This window comes from Carcharodon carcharias, chromosome 14 (genome assembly GCF_017639515.1).
Source record: "Carcharodon carcharias isolate sCarCar2 chromosome 14, sCarCar2.pri, whole genome shotgun sequence".
In the NCBI taxonomy this organism is placed as follows: domain Eukaryota; kingdom Metazoa; phylum Chordata; class Chondrichthyes; order Lamniformes; family Lamnidae; genus Carcharodon; species Carcharodon carcharias.
The window spans coordinates 56,928,193-56,951,229 of record NC_054480.1 but is presented as its reverse complement, the minus strand read 5'-3'; the positions used below and the strand labels follow the sequence as shown (position 1 = coordinate 56,951,229).

The window sequence follows — 23,037 nt, the reverse complement described above, 5'->3', positions numbered from 1 at the left end:
AATAGAGAGGTTATTTATATTTGCTACTTTCCAGTCTGATGGAACTTTCCTGAATCTAGCAAGTTTTGGAAACTTAACACCAACACAACTACTACCTCATTAACCACCTCTTTTAAGACCCTAGGATGAAATTCATCAGGACCCAGAGACTTGTCAGCCCGCAGCTCCATCATTTTTCTCAGTACCACTTCCTGAGTAATTGTAATTTCACCAAGTTCCGCTCTCCCTTCCACCTCCTGGTTTACAGCTGTTACTGAAATGTTTTTTGTATCTTCCAAAGTGAGGCAGAAGCAAAATATTAGTTCATTTCATCTGCCATTTTCTTATTGTCTACTATTAGCTCCCCATTGTCACTTTCTAGAGGACCAACACTCACTTTACTCTCTTTTCCTCTTATAAACCTTAAGATACTCTTGCTATCCATTTTTACATTTGTAGCTAGCTTCCTATTATACTAAAATTTTGTTCTCCTGATTAACCTTTTAGTCATTCTCTGTCTTTAACTTTCTCTGGAGATGCTTTAAAATAGAGAACTACAGAGTAAATGAAAGACAATAAGAAGAATCATAAATGTCCTACCCCCATCTCACACTAATTGTTGAATATCAGAGACCAGCATCACCAACATACATACCCGTGAATTTTTCTCCCTCTGTAGCATCTGCTCATGTTGTTCTGCTATGGCCAGTGCCGCAGAATGCACTTTCTGGTAAATTGCCTCACCTTCTCTCGTCTGGAAGGTGAATAGTCCTTCTCCTGTGTCACACATTCTGCCAAGATACAAAAAAAGAATTAGCACACAGTAAAATGCAGTTTTAACTAAACACTCTGATACTGGTACACTGATACTTTCTGACATCACAAGTGTCAAAATCTTCCATTTTATTTTTGTCAACAGTCATTATAGTCACTCACTGAGTGGTGGAACAAGCTTGAAGGGCCAAATGACATACTCTTGCTCCTATTTCTTATGTTATGTTTTGTATGTTAGAGGGCATACAGACGGAGTCTGACTCCATGAATAGTCTCAGGCGTAGTCCAACTTCAGTTTGCAACTCATGCCATTGCAGAATTAAACTGCAGTGTTGTGGAAGATGATTCTGCTGGAAAGGCATTTAAGCCGAAATGTATGCAATGAATCGATAGAATGAACCTTCAAATAACAATACTCTCGGTCATATAATAGTTGCTTTAGGATACAGTATCACTTTTCTCATAAGTTAATATTCATGTAGTAAAAGCATTGCAAAGTGGACCACTGTTTAGTTTCTCTCTGCTGTACAGTCGTTAAAAGGCTTTTCATTGTTGAAGACAGAAGTTGGAATTCCTTTTGCAATAATGTCCAAGAAATACCACACCTTCCATCTCAGTACTGATGGATAATGGGGGATAATGCAGAAAGAGAGAGAGAGAGAGAGAGTGCATGCACTTGCCAATAATGGAACAAGTGCCTGGCTCTGCTGCTGTGTTATGTATGTTTTGTGCTAAGTTAAATAGGTACATTGCAAATGCATTTTACTTCTATTAACAATAGTGGAACTTTTCCAATGCAGCTGTCTCAGATAGAGCTAGAAAATTGGATAGGGCGCTATTCGATTGAATCCCCGCCCATTAGCATATTTGTTAAATAGATGTCTAGAAGTTACACTGAGTGCCTGGATCAGGAGATGCATGCTAACTGTCATATGGAAATAGTCAATTCACCATGCTAATGATAGGGTGATTTCAAACATTGTACATAATGCACTGGTACAATAGCAATATAGCTATGTAGCAACGCAATAAAACATGGATGTTTACAATATAGAGGAGAGGATGTTGGAACTTACACAAGACATTCATACAAATTAACTTTCATCTTTATTTCACTGTATGTTTTTCACAGATTAAATTCAAACTGCTGCAAATTCTTAACAGGCATAATTGTGAACGTTTAAGATATCCTGTTATTCATCTGATAGTACACAAATTAAACTACCTAAAGGAGATTTATTCTAAATGTTGTTCTTACAGACATAATATCTTCCTTAGATGTAGGTGGAATAGAAAATATAATTTCACAAATTGGATCATTAATTCACTATAGTCTGGGACAGCACTGCAACTGATTCACCCTGCACAAAACCCAACAGAATGCACAACGCTCTGTCATGTCGTCAGTCTGAAAACTGCATGCCATCAATTTTCTTAGTTTCAGAACATGCCATATTATAGTATTAAACAAAAGATGTTTAATAACTCTTACATTGAAAGAGTATATGAACTGGCATATTCTTTAATATTTGAATTGAGGTCACAACATTTTTCTTGGACTCTTGGTTCTATCTGTGTTATATGACTAATTCATGTTGTATTTATACGCACTAATTGATGCAGTTTTGAATATTTTAGTAGCAGCATGAGTGGCAAACTGCAGTGGTATTACTCATGAAAGGGGAACAAAGACATAACTTATATTGTATGCTCTGTAATAGATACAAAACATAAAAACAAAAGAAATCGGAGCAGGAGTAGACCATTCAGCCCCTCAAGCTTGTTCCACCATTCAATAAGATCATAGCTGACTTGATTGTGGCCTTATCCGCATTTTCCTGCATGCCTCCCATAACACCTGACTCCTTGGCAAATTACACATCTGTCTAACTCAGTCTTTATTGCTTGCTGGGGAAAAGAGATTTCCAAAAACTAACAACCCCCTGAGAGAAGAAGTTCCTCTTTGCCTTAAATGGGAGACCCCTTATTTTGAAACTGTACCCCTAGTTTTAGATTTATCCACCGGAAGAAACATCATCTCAACATTTGGACCCCTTAAAATCATATACGATTCAACAAAATCATCTCTCATTCTTCTAAATGCCAATGAGTATGGAGCCAACCTGCTCAGCCTTTCCTCATAAGACAAAACCTCATCCTAGAAATCAGCATAGTGAACATTATCTGAACTGCTTACAATGCAAGTATGTCTCTCCTTAAGTAAGGAGATCAGTAAGGTGAAATGTACTAGATACATTACTCTAGGTGTGGTCTCATCAATGCCCGATACAGTTGTCGCAATACTTCCCTACTTTTACACTCCACCCCCCTTGTAAAAAAGGCCGATATTCTATTTGGCTTCCAAATTACTTTATGTACCTGCTGACTTATTATGTGCTGACTTATTGTGATTCATGTACAAGAACACCCATTCTGCAGTCTCTCTCTTTGTAAATAAGGTTCTGCTTTTCTGTTCTTCTTGCCAAAGTGGATAACCTCACATTTTCCCACATTACACTCCATCTGCCAATTTTTTGCCCACTCACTTATCCTACCTATATCCCTTTGCAGACTTTTTGTATCCTCACAATTTGCTTTCCTACCTATCTTCGTATTGTCAGTAAATTTGGCTACAACACAATCAGTCCCATCATCCAAGTCATTGACATAAATCATAAATTGTTGAGGCTCAAGCACTGATCCCTGTGGAACTCTACTAGTTACAGTTTGTCATCTTACAAATGACCCATTTATCCTGACTCTCTGGCCTCAATTTTCACGCAGAGAGGCTCTCCCCAAACCCAGCCTGCGCCATTTTTGCAGGGGGTGGAGGGTTGGGCATGGTATTGGTAGGGAATGGGGTCAGGCTCCAAATCCATGGTTCACAAATGTAGCTGCCCGTATAAATCAATATCTGCCTCCGCTTGTGTGATTTTGGTAAGGTAAGTGTCTGAAATCCAAAGTGTGCAGATTAGACCAGGTAAGAGCAGGTCTGAACCTTGTGAAATCATTTGGATAGCCAAGGTATCCTTTTGGAGAGGTAAGACGCCCCTTTAGATATGGGCCCGGAACAACTTTGGGAGAGGTCTGCTGCCCTGTAGGAGAGGTATGGCACCTTTTGAAAGCGATAAGGTATTCTTTGGGAGAGGTAAGATGAACTTTGAGATTGTTAAAGGTAGACATGATTGTGCAGAAAAAGTGCAAAACTTAAATGAAAATGTTAAAGCTGTCAAAGAACAATCAAGGCCGTCAAAGAACTATCAAAATGCATTGGAACTGTTGAAGTCATTGGAACTGTCAAAGTTGTCAAGGGATTTAATTTGTTGGACTTTAAATAAAAAAGTGTGGAGTTAAAAAAAAATCAGTGCTTGGTATTTCACTCTGTCAGTTGACATACCCTGCGGGCTATCATTTTAGGATTTATGCTGCACGATTGGTTTTACAACCTAACATTATCACAGTGGGGTGCCTGTTAAGTGAGAAATTTGATTGACAGTCCGAAGTGGTTATAGAATAGGAAAGTTTGTTTCCATAAGAAATTAATTGAAGGAATTTTAATATATTGAATGTTTTTTTAATCAATGAGAGCATTTTTAAAAAAATACTGACATCATCAATAGACACATTACTTTATTTTGCGTCAGTATGGCTCCTGAAGTTTGCCTATGGTGGATTTTAGGTGAGTTTGTATGGAAAGAATAAGGGTGAAGGTGATGGGTGGAGGCATATGAGTTGGTATAGAAACATTCATATATATGAACATATGAATTAGAAGCAGGACTAGGCCCTTGGCCCCTCATGCCTGTTCCACCATTTAATAAGGTCATGGCTGATCTGATTTTAACCTCAAATCCACATTCTGGCCTATCCCCGAAAATATTTCACCCCCTTGCTTATCAAGAATCTATCTACCTCTGCCTTAAAATTATTCATGGGCTCTATTTCCACAACCTGTTGAGGAAGAGAGTTCCAAAGACTTACAACCCTCAGAAAGAAAACAATTCTCCTCATCTCTGCCTTAAATGAGCGACTCCTTATTTTTAAACTGACTCCTAGTTCTAGATTCTCCCCAAAAGGAAAGATCCTTTCCACATCCATGCTATCAAGACCCCTCAGGATTTTATATGTTTCAATCAAGTTGCCTCTTACTCTTCTAAGCTCCAACAGGGACAAGCCTAGCCGTTCAACTTTTCCTCATAAGATAACCTGCCCACTCCTGGTATTAATCTGGTAAACCTTATCTGAACTGCTTCCACTGCATTTACACTCTTCCTTAAATATGGTGACCAATACTGTACACAATGCTCCAGATGTGGTCTCACCAATGCCCTGTATAACTGAAGCATAACCTCTCTGCTTTTGTAATAAATTCCCCTTGCAATAAATGATTACATTCTATTAGCTTTCCTAATTATTTGCTGTACCTGCATACTTACCTTTTGCGATTTCTGCACTAGGACACGCAGATCCCTCTGCATCTTAGAGCTCTGCAATCTCTCACAATTTAGATAATATGCTATTTTAAATTCTTCCTGCCAATGTGGACAATTTCCCATTTTCCTACATTATACTACACATGCCAGATCTTTGCCAACTCAATTAACCTATCTTTATCCCTTAGTAGCCTCCTTATGTCCTCTTCACAACTTACTTCCACACCTATCTTTGTGCCATCAGCAAGTTAACAAACATACATTTGGTCCCTTCATCCAACTAATTTATATAAATTGTAAAAAGTTGAGGTCCCAGCACTGATCCCTGTGACACAACATTCATTACATCTTGCCAACCAGAAAATGACCTATTTATGTCTAATCTCTGCTCCCTGTTGGCTAGCCAATCTTCAGTCCATGCCAATATGTTACCCCCTACACCATGAGCTTTTATTTTCTACAATAACCTTTGATGTGGCATCTTATCAAATGCCTTCTGGAAATGTAAGTACAGTACATCCACAGCACATGTTTGTCCACAGCACATGTTACTTCTTCAGAGAAATCCAATAACTTGGTTAAACATGATTTCCCGTTTACAAAACCCTGTTGACTCTGCTTGATTACCCTGAATTTCTCCATGTGTTCTGCTTTAACATCTTTAATTATAGCTTCTAACATTTTCCCTATGACAGATGTTAAGCTAACTGGCCCGCAGTTTCCTGTTTTCTGTCTCCCTCCCTTTTTGAATAAAGGATTATTTTTCAACCTAATGGAACATTCCCTGAATCTAGGAAATTTTGGAAAATTAAAACCGATACATCAACTATCTCACTAGCCACTTCTTTTAAGATCTTAGGATGCCGTCCATCTGGACCTGGGACTTGTTTACCCGCATCTTCAATAGTTTGCTCTGTGCCAATTCCCTAGTGATTGTAATTTTCCTGTGTTCCTCCCTCCCTTCCATTTCCTGATTTATAGCTATTTTTGGGATGTTATTTGTATCCTCTATAGTGAAGACTGATACAAAATGCCTGTTCAATTCGTTTGCCATGCCCTTATTTTTCATCATTTATTCCCCAGACTCACTTTCTATGGGACCAACACTCACTTTTTAAAATATCTATAGAAACTCTTATTTTCTGTATTTATACTTCTAGTTAGCTTTCTCTCATACTTGAATTTTTCCCTCCTTATTAGTCTTTTAATCAGTCTTTGCTGTTTTTACATTTGTCCAATCTTTTGATCTGCAAACCATTCTTGAGCAATTATATGCTTTTTCTTTAAGTTTGATACTATTTTTAACTTTTTTAGTTAACCACAGACAGTAGGACCTGCCCATGGTTTTTTTTTTTTCTCGTTGGAAAGTATCTATTCTGTGTATTCTGAAATATCCCCTTAAATATCTGCCACTGTGTCTCTTTTGACCTAACCTTAACCTCATTTTGCTAGCTCTGCTTTCATGCCCTCATAATTACCCTTAGTTAAGTTTGAAATACTAGTCTTAGACCTACCCTTCTCTCCTTCACACTGAATGTAAAATTCAATCATATTATGATCGCTGCAGGAGGTCAAGCAATCTCATCACTCCAGCTTGGTGGGCAATGGGAGTGGTGATCAGTGCCAATGCTACACACAAAAGGTTGGCCACCCAATGCAAAAAGAGCATGAATGATCACAAACATGCCACCAGGGTAAGGCAACCATCTCATCACTCTGAACTCACACATTCAAGCCATCACACTCACTGCCAGCTCAAGGGACATCTCTTCTCTCACAAACCCTCACCTCTCCATCTGGCCTCATTTCCTCTGGAGACTGCCTCCTCAGCCCTCACCATCTTGAGGCCACTTGCACAGATCACTTGTATTCCCACACACACCCTGGATGCCATCTTTCCCCAGTACAGCCCTTGCCCTGTAGCCTCTTTCCTTGCTTGAGGCTGCTTCTCCCCTTCCCTAAGCAAGCGCTAGCTCTGCAGCTGTTGGAAAGCAATCCGTGCCTTCTGGCTGGTCTGGTAAGTAGAGACCTTCCTGTGAGCCCCACGAAAAGTGATGTGGTGCTGCCTGTGAAGCCTGGTGCTGATGACCGTGAGTGCTGACTGAAGCAACATAGGCAAACAAGCCTCTAAGTCCCAAGCAAAGTGCAGCTCGCCACTTATGTTCAGTTGTGAAACACGTCAACGTGCCTGTATGATCCAGTGTGGGGGATTGATTCTGGTGAGCTGGGTTTATAATGATATGGTGATGTAATACAATGAAGTACCAACATCAGAAGGCAAAAAATGCACCCCATCGTTGATGGGCAGAGGAGACCATTACAAACTGGTTTTACGAGATTGCCTTCTCGCCACATTGTCCACTTACTCTGCCAAACATGCCCCGAGCTAACTGGCCTCTAATTTTCTGCTTTCTCTATCTCCCTCCTTTCAGGAACAGAATGCTGCATTTGCAGTTTTCCAATCCACTGGGACCTTTTTAGAATTGTGGCAATTTTGGAAGACTACAACCACTATCTCTGCAGCCACTTCATTTTAGACCTTAGGATGTAGGCCATCAGATTCAGGGGACTTGTCAGTTTTAAGTTCCATTAATTTTCCCATTACTTTCTCTCTGGTGATAGTGATTGTTCTGAGTTCCTCCTTCCTTTTTGGCTCTTGATTTTTTATTCTTGGAGTGCTTTTCTGTGCCTTCTACGAATACAGAATATTTGTTCAAAGCCTCTGTCATTTCCTCGCTTCTCATTATTAATTCCTTCAGTCTCACCCTCTAAGGCACTGGCACTCACTTCAGGTACGTTTTTCCTTTTTATATATTTGTAGAATATTTTACAATTAATTTTTACATTTCTTGTTAGATTTCTCTCATTTTCCAATTTCTCCATCTTTATTATATTTTTAGTCATCTTTTGCTGGTTTCTAAAATTTTCCCAATCTTCTAGCCTGCCGCTAATCTTTGCAGCAACGTGTACATTTTCTTTCAATTTGATACCATCCTCAACTTCCCTAGTTAGCCACAGATGGTGCATCCTTCTTGTAGAGCTTTTCTTCCTCAATGGAATATATCTTTGCTGGGAATTAGGAAATATTTTCTTAAATGGCTGCAACTGCTTCTCTACTGTCTTTCATTTTAACCTATTTTCCCAGACCACTTTAACCAACTCTGTCTTCATACCTTTCTAATTGCCTTTATTTGAGTTTAAGAAGCTAGTTAGGGACCCATATTTGTCTCTTTCAAACTGAATCTGAAATTCTATCATGCCATGATCACTCTTGTCTTGAGAATCCTTTACTATGAGGTCTTTAATTAACCCTGTCTCATTACACATTACGAGGTACAAAATGGCATATTCCCTGGTGGGTTTCAGAATATTATTCTAGGAAACTGTCCTAAGTACACTATGAACTCAGCTCCAGGTTACCTTTGCCAATTTCATTTGTCCAACCTATGTGAAGGTTAAAGGCACCCATGATTTTTGCAGTACATTTCTTGCAAGCCCCCATGGTGCCAGTCTTCATGTGAGTTTTTGTCTTTTAGTTGCAAGGAGCTAGAGCTGCAGGAACCTTTTCTCAATTAATAAAACCAAAATATTAAATTTAAAAATTGCTTTTGCTTTTAATGCAGTTTTACTCCTGCAGAAAGCTAAAGAAGCTGGGGTCAACTTGAAGGAACTTTCATTTCCTTGAACTCCCTTTCCACTAGCAGCGTTTTACAAGTATGAAGACAGTAAAGGATCCAATATAAGTGTCCTTTGATTTCCAGTTGACGTTTCAAGGCATCAATGATTTCTTCCAAACTGATTTGTCTTCATTCTTTCACAATAAAGGTCACAACAAAGCCAGCATTTGTTGCCCACCCCCTTTAACTGAATGGCTTGCTAGGCCATTTGAGAGGGCAGCTAAAAGTAAACCACACTGTCATGAGTCAGGAGTCACATAACTGAATTTAAATTTCCCCAGCTGCCAAAATGGATTTGTACGCATATCACCCAATTATTAGTCTAAGTTTCTGGATTATTAATCTAGTGACATAACCATAATGCTATAATTCCCTTAAGAAGTCATTTCAAGGAACAGCATGACTTCCTGTGCAGTAATATCCAAACTCCCACATTTCCAACTCAAAATGCAGCTCTCTGGGCAATGGATGTAAAACCTCAGAAACAAAGTCATAGCTGTACAATCCTTAATTTCCTACAAATAATTGAATATTGTCCTATTACTTATAAAAATTATTTCAGTGCACCTGGTTCAATTATCCTGTTCCCTCTAACCCTTCACATGAACATAACATTTGCTTGGCTTTCCATTGCCAGCACCATGGGATATCAACAAATAAACATAAGTTAGACACACACATCAAAAAACTGCATGGGTGGAATTTTCCATGCCCGCTGGTGGTGGGCATGATAGGTGGCGTGAGCGGACAATATGGTGTGGTCGGTTTCACGCTGGTGGGAAGGCAAGTCACGATTGTCCACTCAGTCCGCCAATGGTGGGCTGCATTTCCCGCCATCGGTCATCGGGAACCTCATTGTAATACATCAGCATATCATTATCAGGCCATCCCGCCAGACTCTTGCACCCCCAATGGATTGCCCATCCACGTCAGTGAGGAACCATGCCCACGTATTTCACAACTGCACAGAGGCACTTGGCAGCCTGTACATTGGGTGAACTGGAGGTGAGTGTACAGCAACATTCTACAGAGGTCGCCAGGGTCACTTGTTGCTTGGCAGGCTTCAGGGGCACCGGGGTGGGAGGGTGGCCCTGCCTTGGAGGTGACTTTTGAGGGTGAGGGGGAGCGGGGTAAAAGTGCTGCCTTGCCGTTGAGGTGACTGGTGGCAGGGGCGTGGTGGTTAAGGACAGCCCTGTTGTTGAGTATAGCGCACAAGCATTTTGGACGGGGGTGTAGGGGTGCGCGAGGCAAGTGGCTAAGCAATCGGGAAATCTGTAGAAAGTGACCATTCCTCTGCAACTGAGACAGTTCGGGCACAGTTACATTGATATGATTGGGGTTGGGGTCCGAGTTTCAAAGTGCCACCAAGCTCTCCAGAGCTCTCCACCCCATGCATGCCCCCACCACAGCACAGACTGCACATTCATGCACACTTTAGTGGATTGCAGAGCAGTTGGACTGCACATATTGTACAATCTCCTCGCTAAAACTGGCCATGTAGCAGTCACTGCTGGAGGTGCTCACAGCCCCTTGAAATGTCAGCATCCCGGTTTGGACAAGTCTCCCCCATGGTTCAAGCTAGAAGGGCAGCCATGCAGTGCACTAATCTCTGGCCATCCAAGTGGTGGCCAGCACTTTCCGGGAAGCATTAAGGGGTAGTCACACTTAACCAGGATAGGTTCTTAGTGCACCCATGCTAACCATGTATCTCTCTCTTTCATCCTGCAGGAGGAGTACATCAGGATTATGGAGTTTTGTGAATTAGCTGTATGCCTGATGGCCTACAGAGTGCGAAGATGATGGAGGAGAAAGCAACTGAGGCTTCTGGCTGTGCAAATGCAGGAGTAGCAACCTTGGGAAGAAGGGATGGCTGGGCTCCCACATACGCCGCCCAAGAGCCACAGCAAGCCATTGCAGGCTGGTGCCTAGCAACACCCAGGGACTATAGACACTGCTTTTCATTCCTACAGATGACCGTGAATCAGTGTCGCTGAAGACTGTGACTGTCTAGGGAACCGTTCGCTCACATCTGCCAGTTACTGCAGGATTTGACACCACAGGGACATGGAGGGCATCCACTGCCAGTGGCTGTGAAAGTGACCACAGTGCTTAATTTCTACGCCAGTGGCTCCTTTCAGGGTTCCACAGGTGACCTCTGTGGGATCTCACAAGCCTCCACCCACAAATGCATCTATGAGGTCATGGATGCCACCTTTGCGAGGGCACACAACTCTGTGCATTTTGCCTGCTACCAGGGGAGCCAGGATGCAAGTGCAATTGGATTCACCCTGATCTTGGGTTTCCCACAGGTGCAGGGTACAATTGACGGCACTCGTGGTGCTCAGATCTCTATCGCAACACACGGTGGACTACATCAACCGCAAGGGCTGCCATTCACTGAATGTGCAGCTGGTATGGAACCAACCAGAAATGCATCCTGCAGATGTGTGCGTGGTTTCCAGGGACTATGCACGACATCTACAACTTCAGTTGGTCATAGATCCGTGGATTCTTCCCGGGTCCACAGAGGCTTCAGCGATGGCTCCTTAGGGACAAGCGCTACCTACAGAGACCATACCTGATGACACCCGTGCTGCGGCCTCAGACTGCAGCAGAGCGACGGTATAATGTGGCTCATGCTGCAGCTTGCAACTTGCTGGAGCAGACCATCGGGATGCTGAAGATGAGGTTCCAGTGCCTGGACTGGTCTGGTGGAGCCCTGCAATACAGTCCACAGAGGGTGTCACGCATCATCGTCATCTGCTGCGCCCTTTACAACCTGACACTCCAACAGGGAGGTGAGTTAGCTGCTGCAGTGAGGACACTCCATAGATCTTCACAGAATCTGAGAATGTCTGACTCCTATCTCGTCGAGGGCAGCCTGCTTGCGCTCTGTGATCGGGGTCATATCATAGAGATGCAGCCATGAAACTTTAGAAGCATCTGAGGCTTTGTCTGCCTTCAGCACCTGAGCCCTTCAGGAGCTGGGGCACAGCATCAGTGGTCACATATGCTGAAGAGATGGCGGCCAACCCCTCCGTAAAGGTGCTGAGAGCACACAGAGGGAATGAGAGAACTCTGTGGCACCTGCCCACTACATTCTGGCAAAAAAGACCAGCACCGCCGAGGTACAGGCATCAGTAATGTCTCCAGGGAGTGTGAGGCTGGACCATCACTTTGGTCTGAAGGCTGCACAGGGAAGAGGCCCTGGAGTGAGACACCTGCCTTTTGTGCAGAAAGGTTTCATATCTGAGTGACGAGAACACTACTCATCAGAACAAGGATCCATAGGCAGGGAGGCATTCTTGGGAGTTTATTGACACTAATGAACTGTATGTACAACATGTTAACACTAGTGCCCAGGCTGTGCAACTGATCCTCCTTAACCATCCTAACCCTATCACTACATACTGTTGCTCCCCGGACATCCGTAGCGGAGGCGGAGATGAAGGCAGCCTGCTGACTGTGACGCCCGATCTGTGATGACTTTGGCAGGCGTCCTCTGGAGGGCTGAGCCTTGAAGGGCCCCCTCCTGCTTTCAAGGTTCTGCTGTGTGACAGTGGCACCCTCCTCAGACTGTGGAGTTATAGCTGCTGAGGTCACAGGAATGGGGGAGTTGGATGGGCCGGACACTCTTGGAGTCACTTGGATGGATGGGGCCGGAGTTTTCACCTGTGGATCATCCTCCCCATGGGTGCCCGGGGGGCCCCAGGCTGACTCCTTGAGAAGCAGGGATAGCTGGAGTGAGATCAAGTTGCCTGGCATCCTTCTTGCATACACACTGTTGGAGGCCAACAATGGCATCAGTGTTGGAGTTGAACCTGCGCAACAGTGCAGGAGTGAAGTCCTGGACTGAGGTCTCCATGGTGGCCACCATCCAACCTCGCTGCATTGGCATGCCAGGGCTATCATCTCAGACTGAAAGCAAATGGACTCCTCCATTGTGCCTTGCAATCTGAGGAGTGCAGCGGACATCCCTTCCTTCCCAAGCTTGCCTTTGCAGCTCCAGAAATTCTGACATGACCGAGTCCAGAGGCTCGTCAACTGACTCAGACTCAGCAACGTTCTGATCTCCAGCAGCCTTCTGAGTGCTGTGTTCCTGGGAAGTTCCTGCAGCTGCCTGCTGTGGATCAGACAGCGCGATGTGCTACTCTAAAGCTAGGTCCCAATGAGGTGTGTGTCTCTGCACTGGCGGAGGGTGTGGGTGAGCGCCGTGATGGGGCTTAAGGGAGGGCGCCTCCAGATTCCTCTTCAGAGGTTTCTTCGGGGTTTGATTGGAGGCCCTGGGTCATGGACACTGTCGGCTGTTTGGCAGATACGCCTGCGAAAGCTAGGGGTGATAATTACTGCATGACAGTGGCTATTGAAAGGGGACACATCACTCACGGCATGGTGGTCTGATGGATGTTGCAATGCTGGATCTTTACTTGGTAAATCAGCACCGACCTCGCCTTCAGCACAGGACCAGTCCCGGACATCGCCGGCCAGCTGTTTTCAAAGCCCGTGAGGACCTTGATTTCAGGCATTCCGCCGTCCCGTCTGCGACTTCTCTCACTTGTTGTGTAGCACCTTGTCCTGCATGGATAGAGATGAGAAAGCATAAGCAGGATGCCTGCCAGGGCAGATGACAAGAAAGCCAAGGCTGTGTGGGTGTTGAATGGTCCCATGAATGGGATGAGGACAATAATGGTGAGTGTGAGAGAGTGAATGGTGATGTCCCTTTAACTGGCAATGAGTGAGGGCACTATGACTGTGTGATGGGTTTGTGAGTGCATGTTCAGAGTGATGAAAAGAGTGACTTACCCTGGAGAAACGGAGGAGATCATTCAACCTGGTCCATCCTGGGCTACAGGACATCCCAGTGGGCCTCCACGGCATCCAAAAGTCTCTCTCGAGAGAGAGCCATCATTAAATCGGGGGGTCACGGTCTTCTTCAGTTTCAGGGCCATGTCTTCCATGCAGCAGTGGTGAGCTGGAAGCACTGAGATGTGTGCTTGTGACTGGCCTTTAAACATAGCACTTGGTGTGATGCAGAGGCAGGGTGATGGCGGGCTGGCGAATGATGGCACTTATATTCCCTTTTTGTTTCCCTTTCAAGCTTAGTTATATATTGAGTATAGAGAGTTAAATGATTCTCAGGTTTTCAAACTATAACTCCAAGATTTCCATCTCCTGATATATGACAGTATTGAAATTAGTCAAGATAGCTCCTGGTAGATCTTATGTCAAAACATTTAGTAGTAGTAAATCCCATCCACATCAATGTTGTAATCTATGCTTTATTGGTTACTTTATCCTTTGAATTCCTGTCTATTGGGATTAGCCTGATGGCACAAGCTACTTATTTTACTCCCTTTAGAGCTATTCATGAAATGTAGTTATTAACAGGAGGAATGGGAGTTTTACAGAGTTTGTGTAAAAGATTTAAAATTGCAAGAAACTCCAATATTACGTGAGATAACATACAGATTATTACCAAAATATTATTTATGTTTGATGGAACAGTAATTGCACTAGCAATAACGACTTTTGATAATAAAGGTTTTTGTTTTCAACAAGTCTAGAAGATTCTTATCGAAGAATACCAAAGAAATACGGCTCCAATGGCACCCAATCCCCCAGTATTTCATTAAAGCAGCCACTGTCACAGCAAATACTTTTTAAGTCATTTTAGCAATGGAGGATATCAGAGCTTATCACAATCCTCTCCTGATGGCTGACCATAAAATAACACTTCACAGAAACAGTAAGTGAATAATCATCAGTTTTAAGATAAGTGGCTGACTTTTTTTTCCTGTCCTACTTTGAGGAAGTTAAGGTCAAAAGCATTGTTCCAAATACTGAGCCAGCTGTAACCAGATAACTCAACTCAGACCAAGGAGTAAGCAAAGGAGCTCTGTATGGCCCTGTATCAAACCATAGAGTATCTTGCCCACTGGTTCACTTGGAGAATTTAAACTGATATATCTTAAATGCACTACCATTTTAATACACATTATAAAACTAGGTCTCTTTGGTTTAGAAAAGTGCAGACTTCAGGGAGATTTGAGGGCATCAAAGTAATGAAGGGACAGGACTCTGCCATGTGAAGATAGACAATTGATAATAGATAGGTTAGAAAGACTAATTGACATGCACAAGTTACGTTAGCATTGAACCAGATGTTAGGAGGCTTTTCTTTCTGAAGATCATCATTGACCTTTGGAACAGCTGGTACAATGATCACCGATTCATTACAAGCATTTGGGGAGGGAGCTGTCCACTTCCTGATTGTGGCTGATATTAAAGCATGCAGAAAGGTAGCTGTGCAGTATTGAGGGATGAACTTTCCTGTCATTTTGGCCATCTCAACTTGGATGAACGTTCCTGTCATTTTAGCCATCTCAACTTGTTCTCCTTGGGAAAGGGACGTGTTGAAAAATAATTTTTCAATTTGTTTCCATCTTATTTGACCTAGGGCGCTTTTCAGATCAATCTTTCTTGGCGTCTCCCAAGAGATTATGTGGTTACTGATTGGTGGGAGCATTAGAGAGCATGATGTTCAATTGTACTACAACTCTACAGAACAGACGGCATCATTTTCATATGTTGGTATTCAGTAAATTATCAAAAAACACCTGACAGCAATAATCTCTCAATTTTAGTTTCTTAACTGTAAAGGAGTCCATGTAAAAAAAACAGCCATGATAAGAGGTTATACGCTTAAAAGTGTTATTTTCCTATAAATAAGAGCTTAAAAAATTAAAAAGGGTTCATTTTTAAAAAAGGTTAAATACAGTTCATACTGCCTGACCACAGGTCCCTGCATGAAACCCCTCCTTGCAGCAGTAAAAGAATCCTTGATAAGAGAGATATGCACCCAAAGCCACAGGGTTTTGCAAATTGTCAGCAAGGTTACCACAGTGTAGCATTTGATAAGATGAGTTAATACTGATAATCCTATAACACAGAGAACTAGATTTTTACAAGCTAGCCCAACATAAGAACTACATTATAATTTTAAAACACAGACACATGATGAATGAAAAATTGATCATCACAAGTCCTCGCAGCGTGCCTTCCCAATCAATGAAGCCCAGGTCTTACTTATAAATTAACAGTTATTTAAGCTTTAATAGTATAGAACTTGAGTATTGCTGTAAAAAAAGACATAATAGCTAAGCTTTTCATCTTGCACTCATCAGAATAGCTCACAAGAAATTACCAAACTATAACGGGGGAACAACAATTTATACTGCATGAGAAGAGAGTGCTAATTGGTTGGCAAATGAACTCTGATGGGTGGAGGTGATACCATGAAGAATGCTGCATGAAGCAGATAGCTGCCCAGCTTTGTTCAAAGTAAAACTGACTTTGATTGGTTAAGTGTAATTTGTAGCACAATCAAGATTGTTTAGTAGGTGCTGTCCAATCGCAGAATCACATCTAATGCTGGACACTATGTTTCGAATTTTGCAAGTGTGGGCTGGTTGGGTGCAGTCAGTACTTTGCCTGTTGCGAACAGCTCAAGGGACATGCTGTTTGATATGATCTGCCAATCATTGAGACGTATGGCCTATAAATCAGGCATCATTCTGGCATTGAAATTCCCCAATACGGCATTGCTCATTTGGTGATCCTGATAAGTACAAGGCAAAAAGTGTTGATAGCAAGTCTCTTTTTCAGCAATATTTAAGCTTCCTTAGAAATCAAAGAAGGTCAAACTTCATCTCGAAATTAATGGGAATCTAAACTGCATTTTGAACATAAATGGACTAAACCCAATTAGAATTAAAATGCCACCCCTATACATCAGAAATTAGTTATCCCAAGAAACACTATGGATGGAATCATCCCAGGTTTGCACTAAGTGCAGTAGCGGACGGGTAAAGGGACATTTTACCCACTGGCCGTAAAGGCAGCTTTTCATGCCACATCATACCGTTCCCACCTCATTAATTATGCAGCCACAGAAAACACGCCGCCCCGCTGGCGGGTGGTCTCTGATTTGCCCGCCATACCTTCACCTTGCTGCTTCCTCATGCAGGCACCATACTTAAACTGCAGCTGCATGCACACTTCTCAATGCTTGCAGCCCAAGAGGGCACCAGTGAAGACATGGCCCCAAAAGCCAAGAAGAGTGCAGCCCCCCAATTCAGTGACACATCACTGGGACACCTTCTGGGCACTGTGGAAGTCCACCACAGTGTCCTCTTACCCCACTCTGGCCACAGGAGGCCCATCAGTCTCACTACTCCAGCTTGGGAGGCAGTGGCAGAGGTGGTCAGTGCATACAAGAGGTCAGCCATCCAGTGCAGAAAATGGTGAATGATCTCATCCATGCCACTAGGGTGAGGCAACCATCTCATCACTCTAAATTCACACAGCTCAGAAGGCCCAGCATACATTCACTGGCATGTCACTCACAAGGGACATCACCACTCATTCTCTCACACACACCCTCATATCTCCAACTGGCCTCATCTCCTCTGGAGGCTGCCTCCTCAGCCTGCACCATCTTGAGGTCACTTTCACAGATCAACTTATGCCCCCACACACACACTGGGATACCCACCTTCCCCAGTACAGCCCTCACCCTGCAGCCTCTTCCTTTGCCTGAGACCACTTCTCCCCCTTCCCCAAGCAAGCCCTAGCCCTACAGCCATCGAAAAGCCACCCCCACCTTACATCTGCTCTGGTAGGTAGAGACCTGTCCATGAGCCTCCCTAAAGCGATGTCATGTTGCCTGCGAAGCGTGGTGTTAATGACTATGAGAGCTGCCCAAAGAATGGTAGGCAAGCAAATCTCTAAGTCCCAAGCAAAGTGAAGCTCGCCAGGTGCATGTCACTTATGTGCAGTTGTGAAACACGTCGGCATGCAATCACTCCAATGTGCCCAGATGATCCAGTGTGGGGAAGATGATTCTGGTGAACAGGGCTTATAATTATATGCAAAAGTATTAAAATGACATTCCCAATATCTGGCGGTAGGAAACGCGGCCCGCCATTGACAGGCGGAGCGGACGCTCACCATGATGCCCGACACTAATAGGGACAGAAAATTCTGGGCTATAAATATCGCGGATCATGAATTGGGTTTTTAGATTTGCTTAACTCACTGGAACATCTCTCAAGGTAAAGGATTGATGATTAAGGTAAGGTGATGATAATTCTCTGCTTAACCGGGACAGGTCGTTCACTAGCTCTGTACTCTCCTACTCAGGAATTAAGGTAAATGCTACTTTAATAATTGATAGCTATTCTGCTTAAAATACTTTACCATAACAATAACTGAACTTAAAATCTGGATTCTCTACAAGAAATAGGATTGGATTTTAGCTCTTTTCCTAGAACTTTTTAATGTTGTGATTGCCTGTTTTTACCAAACTGTGAATTGCATGTTTGGTTCTTTAGTAAACATCTATATGTATACTTCCCTGCTTAGTCTTCTGTATCACTCACTCATGAAGATGGCTCCATACCCTCTTTGGTGGGGTGGGGGCTGGGGTATATTACTGAGCAGTTATCTCCGGATCCTAGTAATATGAGATAAAATCTGGCTGAAACTTGTTAAAGAGGCTCTCTGGAGGACCGTACTATTCTCAGCAGCTTTCTTTCCTTTTGGGAAAGATAGATCAGTCCTTCAGGCCCGTGTTGCGTCATCAGGATCTGTTTTTCTCAAACTAAAGTTGACAGGAATTGTCTGAGATGTATGCCTCCCGCCATCTTCAGCAACATTTTGCTCCCTTTTGGAATAATTATTCAAACCATCATACGTAGTTTCTTTTTAATGACTTATATTCCAAATGGTAGATTTTACACATGTGCAGTCTCGGTTTGGAACATTGTGCAATGTGAGTGCATATTGGGAACTTGGGCATATGGGTTAGCCAGCCCTTCATAAAGCTCTGTTGCTAATTTTAGTAGGTGGGAAATAATGCAGGCCAACTGACACCCAACTCCAAATTCCATATGTGTACTTCTACCACCTGAAGATCCACTCTAGAGTCCAAATTTGTTATATCGATCCTTGTGTTTATTTCTGGTATTTTGTGCCAGCTTGTTCTGGAATATAATCTCACAACATGAGACATGATGGCTGAGGTTCCAGAAAGGGCTCATTGGAATTTTAATAACTCCCTATCCATTTTCTACTTGAGGATCTTTGTAAATCCTCTCAGTAAGTTATATTACATTCAGGAGGCAAGATTACACATTGGATCAAGGCTGCTGAATTTTACAGCTATTATAAACTAGGTTCTTTATCTAATTTTTATGGTTGCCATGCTCCCCATATTGAGCCATTTCTATCGTGAAACTGAACTTGGTTTTCAACCTTCAAGCACCACTGAAGAGGTTATACATGGAATAAGAGGGGAACAAGCTTAATGGTTAAACTTTATACAAATATTTACACCAGAGTAATTTCATGTTTTACAATATTCTACATCAGAAATTCACAAATTTCCCTTTATAAGAAAACAGCATATTTTGAAATTGACAATTTATGCACATTAAAATGGTAATCAGAACCCAGAGCATGCAAGTGGACAGATTCATTAAACTGAAGGTGACAGAAAAACAAAAAGTGTTCAATTTAAATTCAGTCCAAAGATTCTATGAAATCTTATTCTTTTCTTGGGTTTTTTAATGGAAAATTGTAGAAATGCATCAATTATTAGTTTGCAATGTCTGTTCGAAACTGGACCAGGAGAAATTAAAGTATATAATTATGTAAAAGAAAATCAGGTGATGTCAATGGCTTGTGCTGCATTCTACTTCTTGCAGTTTATTACATTCAATTGGCCTTAGATGAAACAGATTTTTCTGGAAAAACTAGATGGTGATTTTTCAGCATTTGACAAGGTAGCGCCAGTTGTGTTATTGTTACATTTCATTGGGAAAAAAAGGGATAAAACATACATGCCTCAAATCAATGAAAGCCTACTTGCGTCTTAGCTATGACTCAGTGTTAGCACTCTCATTTCTGAGTCAGAAAGTTGTGGGTTCAAGTCCCAGTCCAGAGACGTGGAATCATCCCAGATTTGCACAAAGTGCAGTAGCATACAGGAAAAAGGACTTTTTACCTGCTGGCCACAATGTCAACTTTCTAGTATAGTCCAAATCCCAGCGTAACCCGCCTCATTAATAATGCAATCCCAGGAAACACGGCGGATCGTTGGTGGGGTGGCCCTTTATTCGCCTGCCCTGCTGTCACCTCAGGCCATTAGTAATACGGGCGCAATATTTAAAGGGTGCCCCTGCACAGAGCTAGCGCTCTCAAAAGGATTGGAAGCTGCTTCAAAGTCATGGCAGCTAAAGGGAGGAAAAATGCTGCCCTGCCCCAAATTTTGCAACACCCCCAAATTTAGCCTACTGGACGTAATGCAGGCCCATCGTGAAGTACTCTACCCCTGCTCTGGGCGAAGACCAGCAAGGAAGGTGACAAATCCAGCATGGGAGGCGGTGGCAGCGGTGGTCAGCACTGACATTACGCAAAAAAGGACAGCCACCCAGTGCCGAAAGCGGATGAGTAATTTCTACCGCTCCACCAGGGTAAATCACTCTTCTCATCACTTTCCATTCACACACAAAAACCCATCACATGTCCACAGGGGTCTCACTCACTGCCGGTTCAAAGCCATTCACTCTCTCACATACACCTTTCATCTGCCCTGTGGATCATATCTTCATCCCAACCATGGCACCACACCACCCACACATGCCAGGCATCCTTCTCATCTGGTCTGGCAGTCGTCCTGCTTACAGTCTCTCCATCTCTATTCATGCAGGACAAGCTGGCACACAGTAAGAGGGAGAGGTCACAGACTGGTGGAGGAATGCCTGAAATCAAGGTCTTCACGGACTTTGAAAATAGAGTCTTCCAGCTGGTCAGCGACAATCTGGACTGTTCCTGTGCTGACGGTGAGGTCAGCGGTGCTCAACCAAGTGAGGATCCAGCAGTGGAACATCCATCAGACAACCATGCCGTGATATGTTTCCCTGTTTCGCAGTTCATTAGTATGCACTAATTATCTCTCCTTGCTTTTGCAGGCACATCAGGGAAGAAGCTGAGGGTATCCATGACCCAGGTCTTTGCCTCAATCCCAAAGACACCTCAGAAGAAGAATCTGATTTCACGCTGATTGAAGACCCGTTACAGCGCTCACCCATACTCTCCACCAATGCAGAAAGACACACCTCAGTGGGATCTAGTTCTGTAGTGGCCTTGGGGGTCGTAATCTGGTGAGCACATTGCACTGTCTGACCCACAGCATTCAACAGCAGGAACTTCCTAGGTTTCCAGCATCAGAGGACTGCTGGAGGCCAGAAATCTGCTGACGCCAAGTCAGACAATGAACCTCTGTGCTCGATCACACCTCAGCTGTTGAAGCTGCAAAGGCAAGCTTGGGATCATCAGGAAGGGATGTCCGCTGCACTCCTCAGATTGCAAGGAATAATGGAGGTGTCCATCCGCTTTCAGTCTAAGGTGATAGTGCCAGCATGCCAACACATCAAGGTCAACATTGGTAGGATGGCAGCCACCATGGAGACATTGGTCCAAGACATCAGTCCTGCATTGCTGCATGGCTGAAATCCATCGCTGATGCCATAGTTGGCCTCCAACTGTGTGTATGCAAAAGGGGTGCAGGCCAGCTCAATCTCACTCCAGCTTCTCCTCAAGGAGTCAGCCAAGGGCCCTCAGACACCCATAGGGAGAAGAGTCAGTGGATGCACACTCCGGGGCCAGCCATGCAGTTGACTCCAGGAGTGTCCAGTCCATACGATTCCCTGTTTCCTGTGCCCCCGGCAGCTCCAGCTCCACAGGCCGAGGAGAATGCCACTGCCCCACAGCAGAACCCTGAAAGCAGGCTGGGGCCCTCCAGGTCTCAGCCCTTCGGAGGATGCCCACCAAGGTCATCACAGACAGGGCGTAGCACTCGGCAGGCTGCCTTCACCCATGCTGTGCATGTCAGGGGAGCACCAAGGAATAGTGGCAGGGTAAGGAAGGTTCAGGAGACTTAGTTGCACAGCCTGGGCATGGGTGTTAATCTCTTGTACATAATTTTCACTATTGTAAATAAAACTCCCAAGAACATCTCCTTGTTATGATGAGCAGCGTTCCTGTCACACAGCTTTGGAACCCATTGGTTCCTGCACACGATAAAGGCAGGTGTCTCAGTCCTGGGCCTCTTCCCTTTGTGGTGTACAGTCTTCAGGCCAAAGTGATGGTCTGGCTTGGCACTGACTGGACACATTACTGATGCCTGCACCTCGATGGTACTTGTCATTGCTGCCAGAATGTCGTGGGCAGACATCACAGAGTTCCGTCATTCTCTCTGTATGCTCTCAGCACCTTTGATGTGGGGCTGGACCCCCATCTCTTCAGCATCTGTGACCAGTGACTGTGTGATCCGGAAGGGGACAGATGCTGAAGGCTGACAAAGATCAGGGTGCATTTAAAGTTTCACAGCTACATCTCAGTGATATGACCCTGATTACAGAACGCAAGTGAATTGCCTTCTGTCATAGAGGAGTCAGACATAGACATAGAGGAAATGAGAAGATATATGGAGTGACCTCACTGCAAGTCGTCATCATCTTCCTGGAATTTTACGACTATTTGGGCCTCACAAGCACACCTGCCTCGTCTGGCCAGTGCGATGGTCTCATCGCTGACATCCTTTGAGGACCTCATCATCCTCATCCCCTTCGATGTCCTCCTCATAGGAGGAGACATGCAGCTTTGCCATCTCCTCATCAGTAGGTCCTCCTCTAGTTGCAGTGCCAGGTTGTGTAGTACGCAGAAAGCTACGATTATGCGCGACACTCTCAGGGGACTCTATTGTGGTGCTCCAACTGACCAGTCGAGGCACCAGAACCTCACTTTCAACATGCCAATCGTTTGCTCCACCAAAGTCTGGGTTGCAGCTTGAGCCTCGCTGTACCATCTCTCTGCTGCAGTCTGAGGTTGTCGCATGGGCATCATCAGCCACGTCCTCTGTGGGTGGCCCTGGAAGACGTGAAGGATCTGAGACTGCTGAGGATGTAGCAGTCATGAATGCTCACTGGGAATCGTGCACAGAATTGTAGGATGCATTTGTGGTGGTCGCAGACCAGCTGAATATTCAGCGAGTGGAAGCCCTTTCAGTTGAGTTAGTTGATTGCTTGTTGCCTTGAGGACCTAAACGCCAT

At 43.8% G+C, this 23,037-nt stretch overlaps 1 protein-coding gene across 2 annotated transcripts in view; it reads right to left on the bottom strand.

Moving 5' to 3' along the window:
- Positions 1-23,037, bottom strand: part of LOC121286760 (docking protein 5-like) — a 517,742-nt gene that overhangs the window by 126,075 nt on the left and 368,630 nt on the right. For both annotated transcript variants that reach the window (XM_041203793.1, XM_041203794.1), the window contains exon 7: positions 635-770. In XM_041203793.1, the coding sequence (XP_041059727.1) occupies positions 635-770 (136 nt within the window). The remainder of the gene's footprint in view (positions 1-634; positions 771-23,037) is intronic.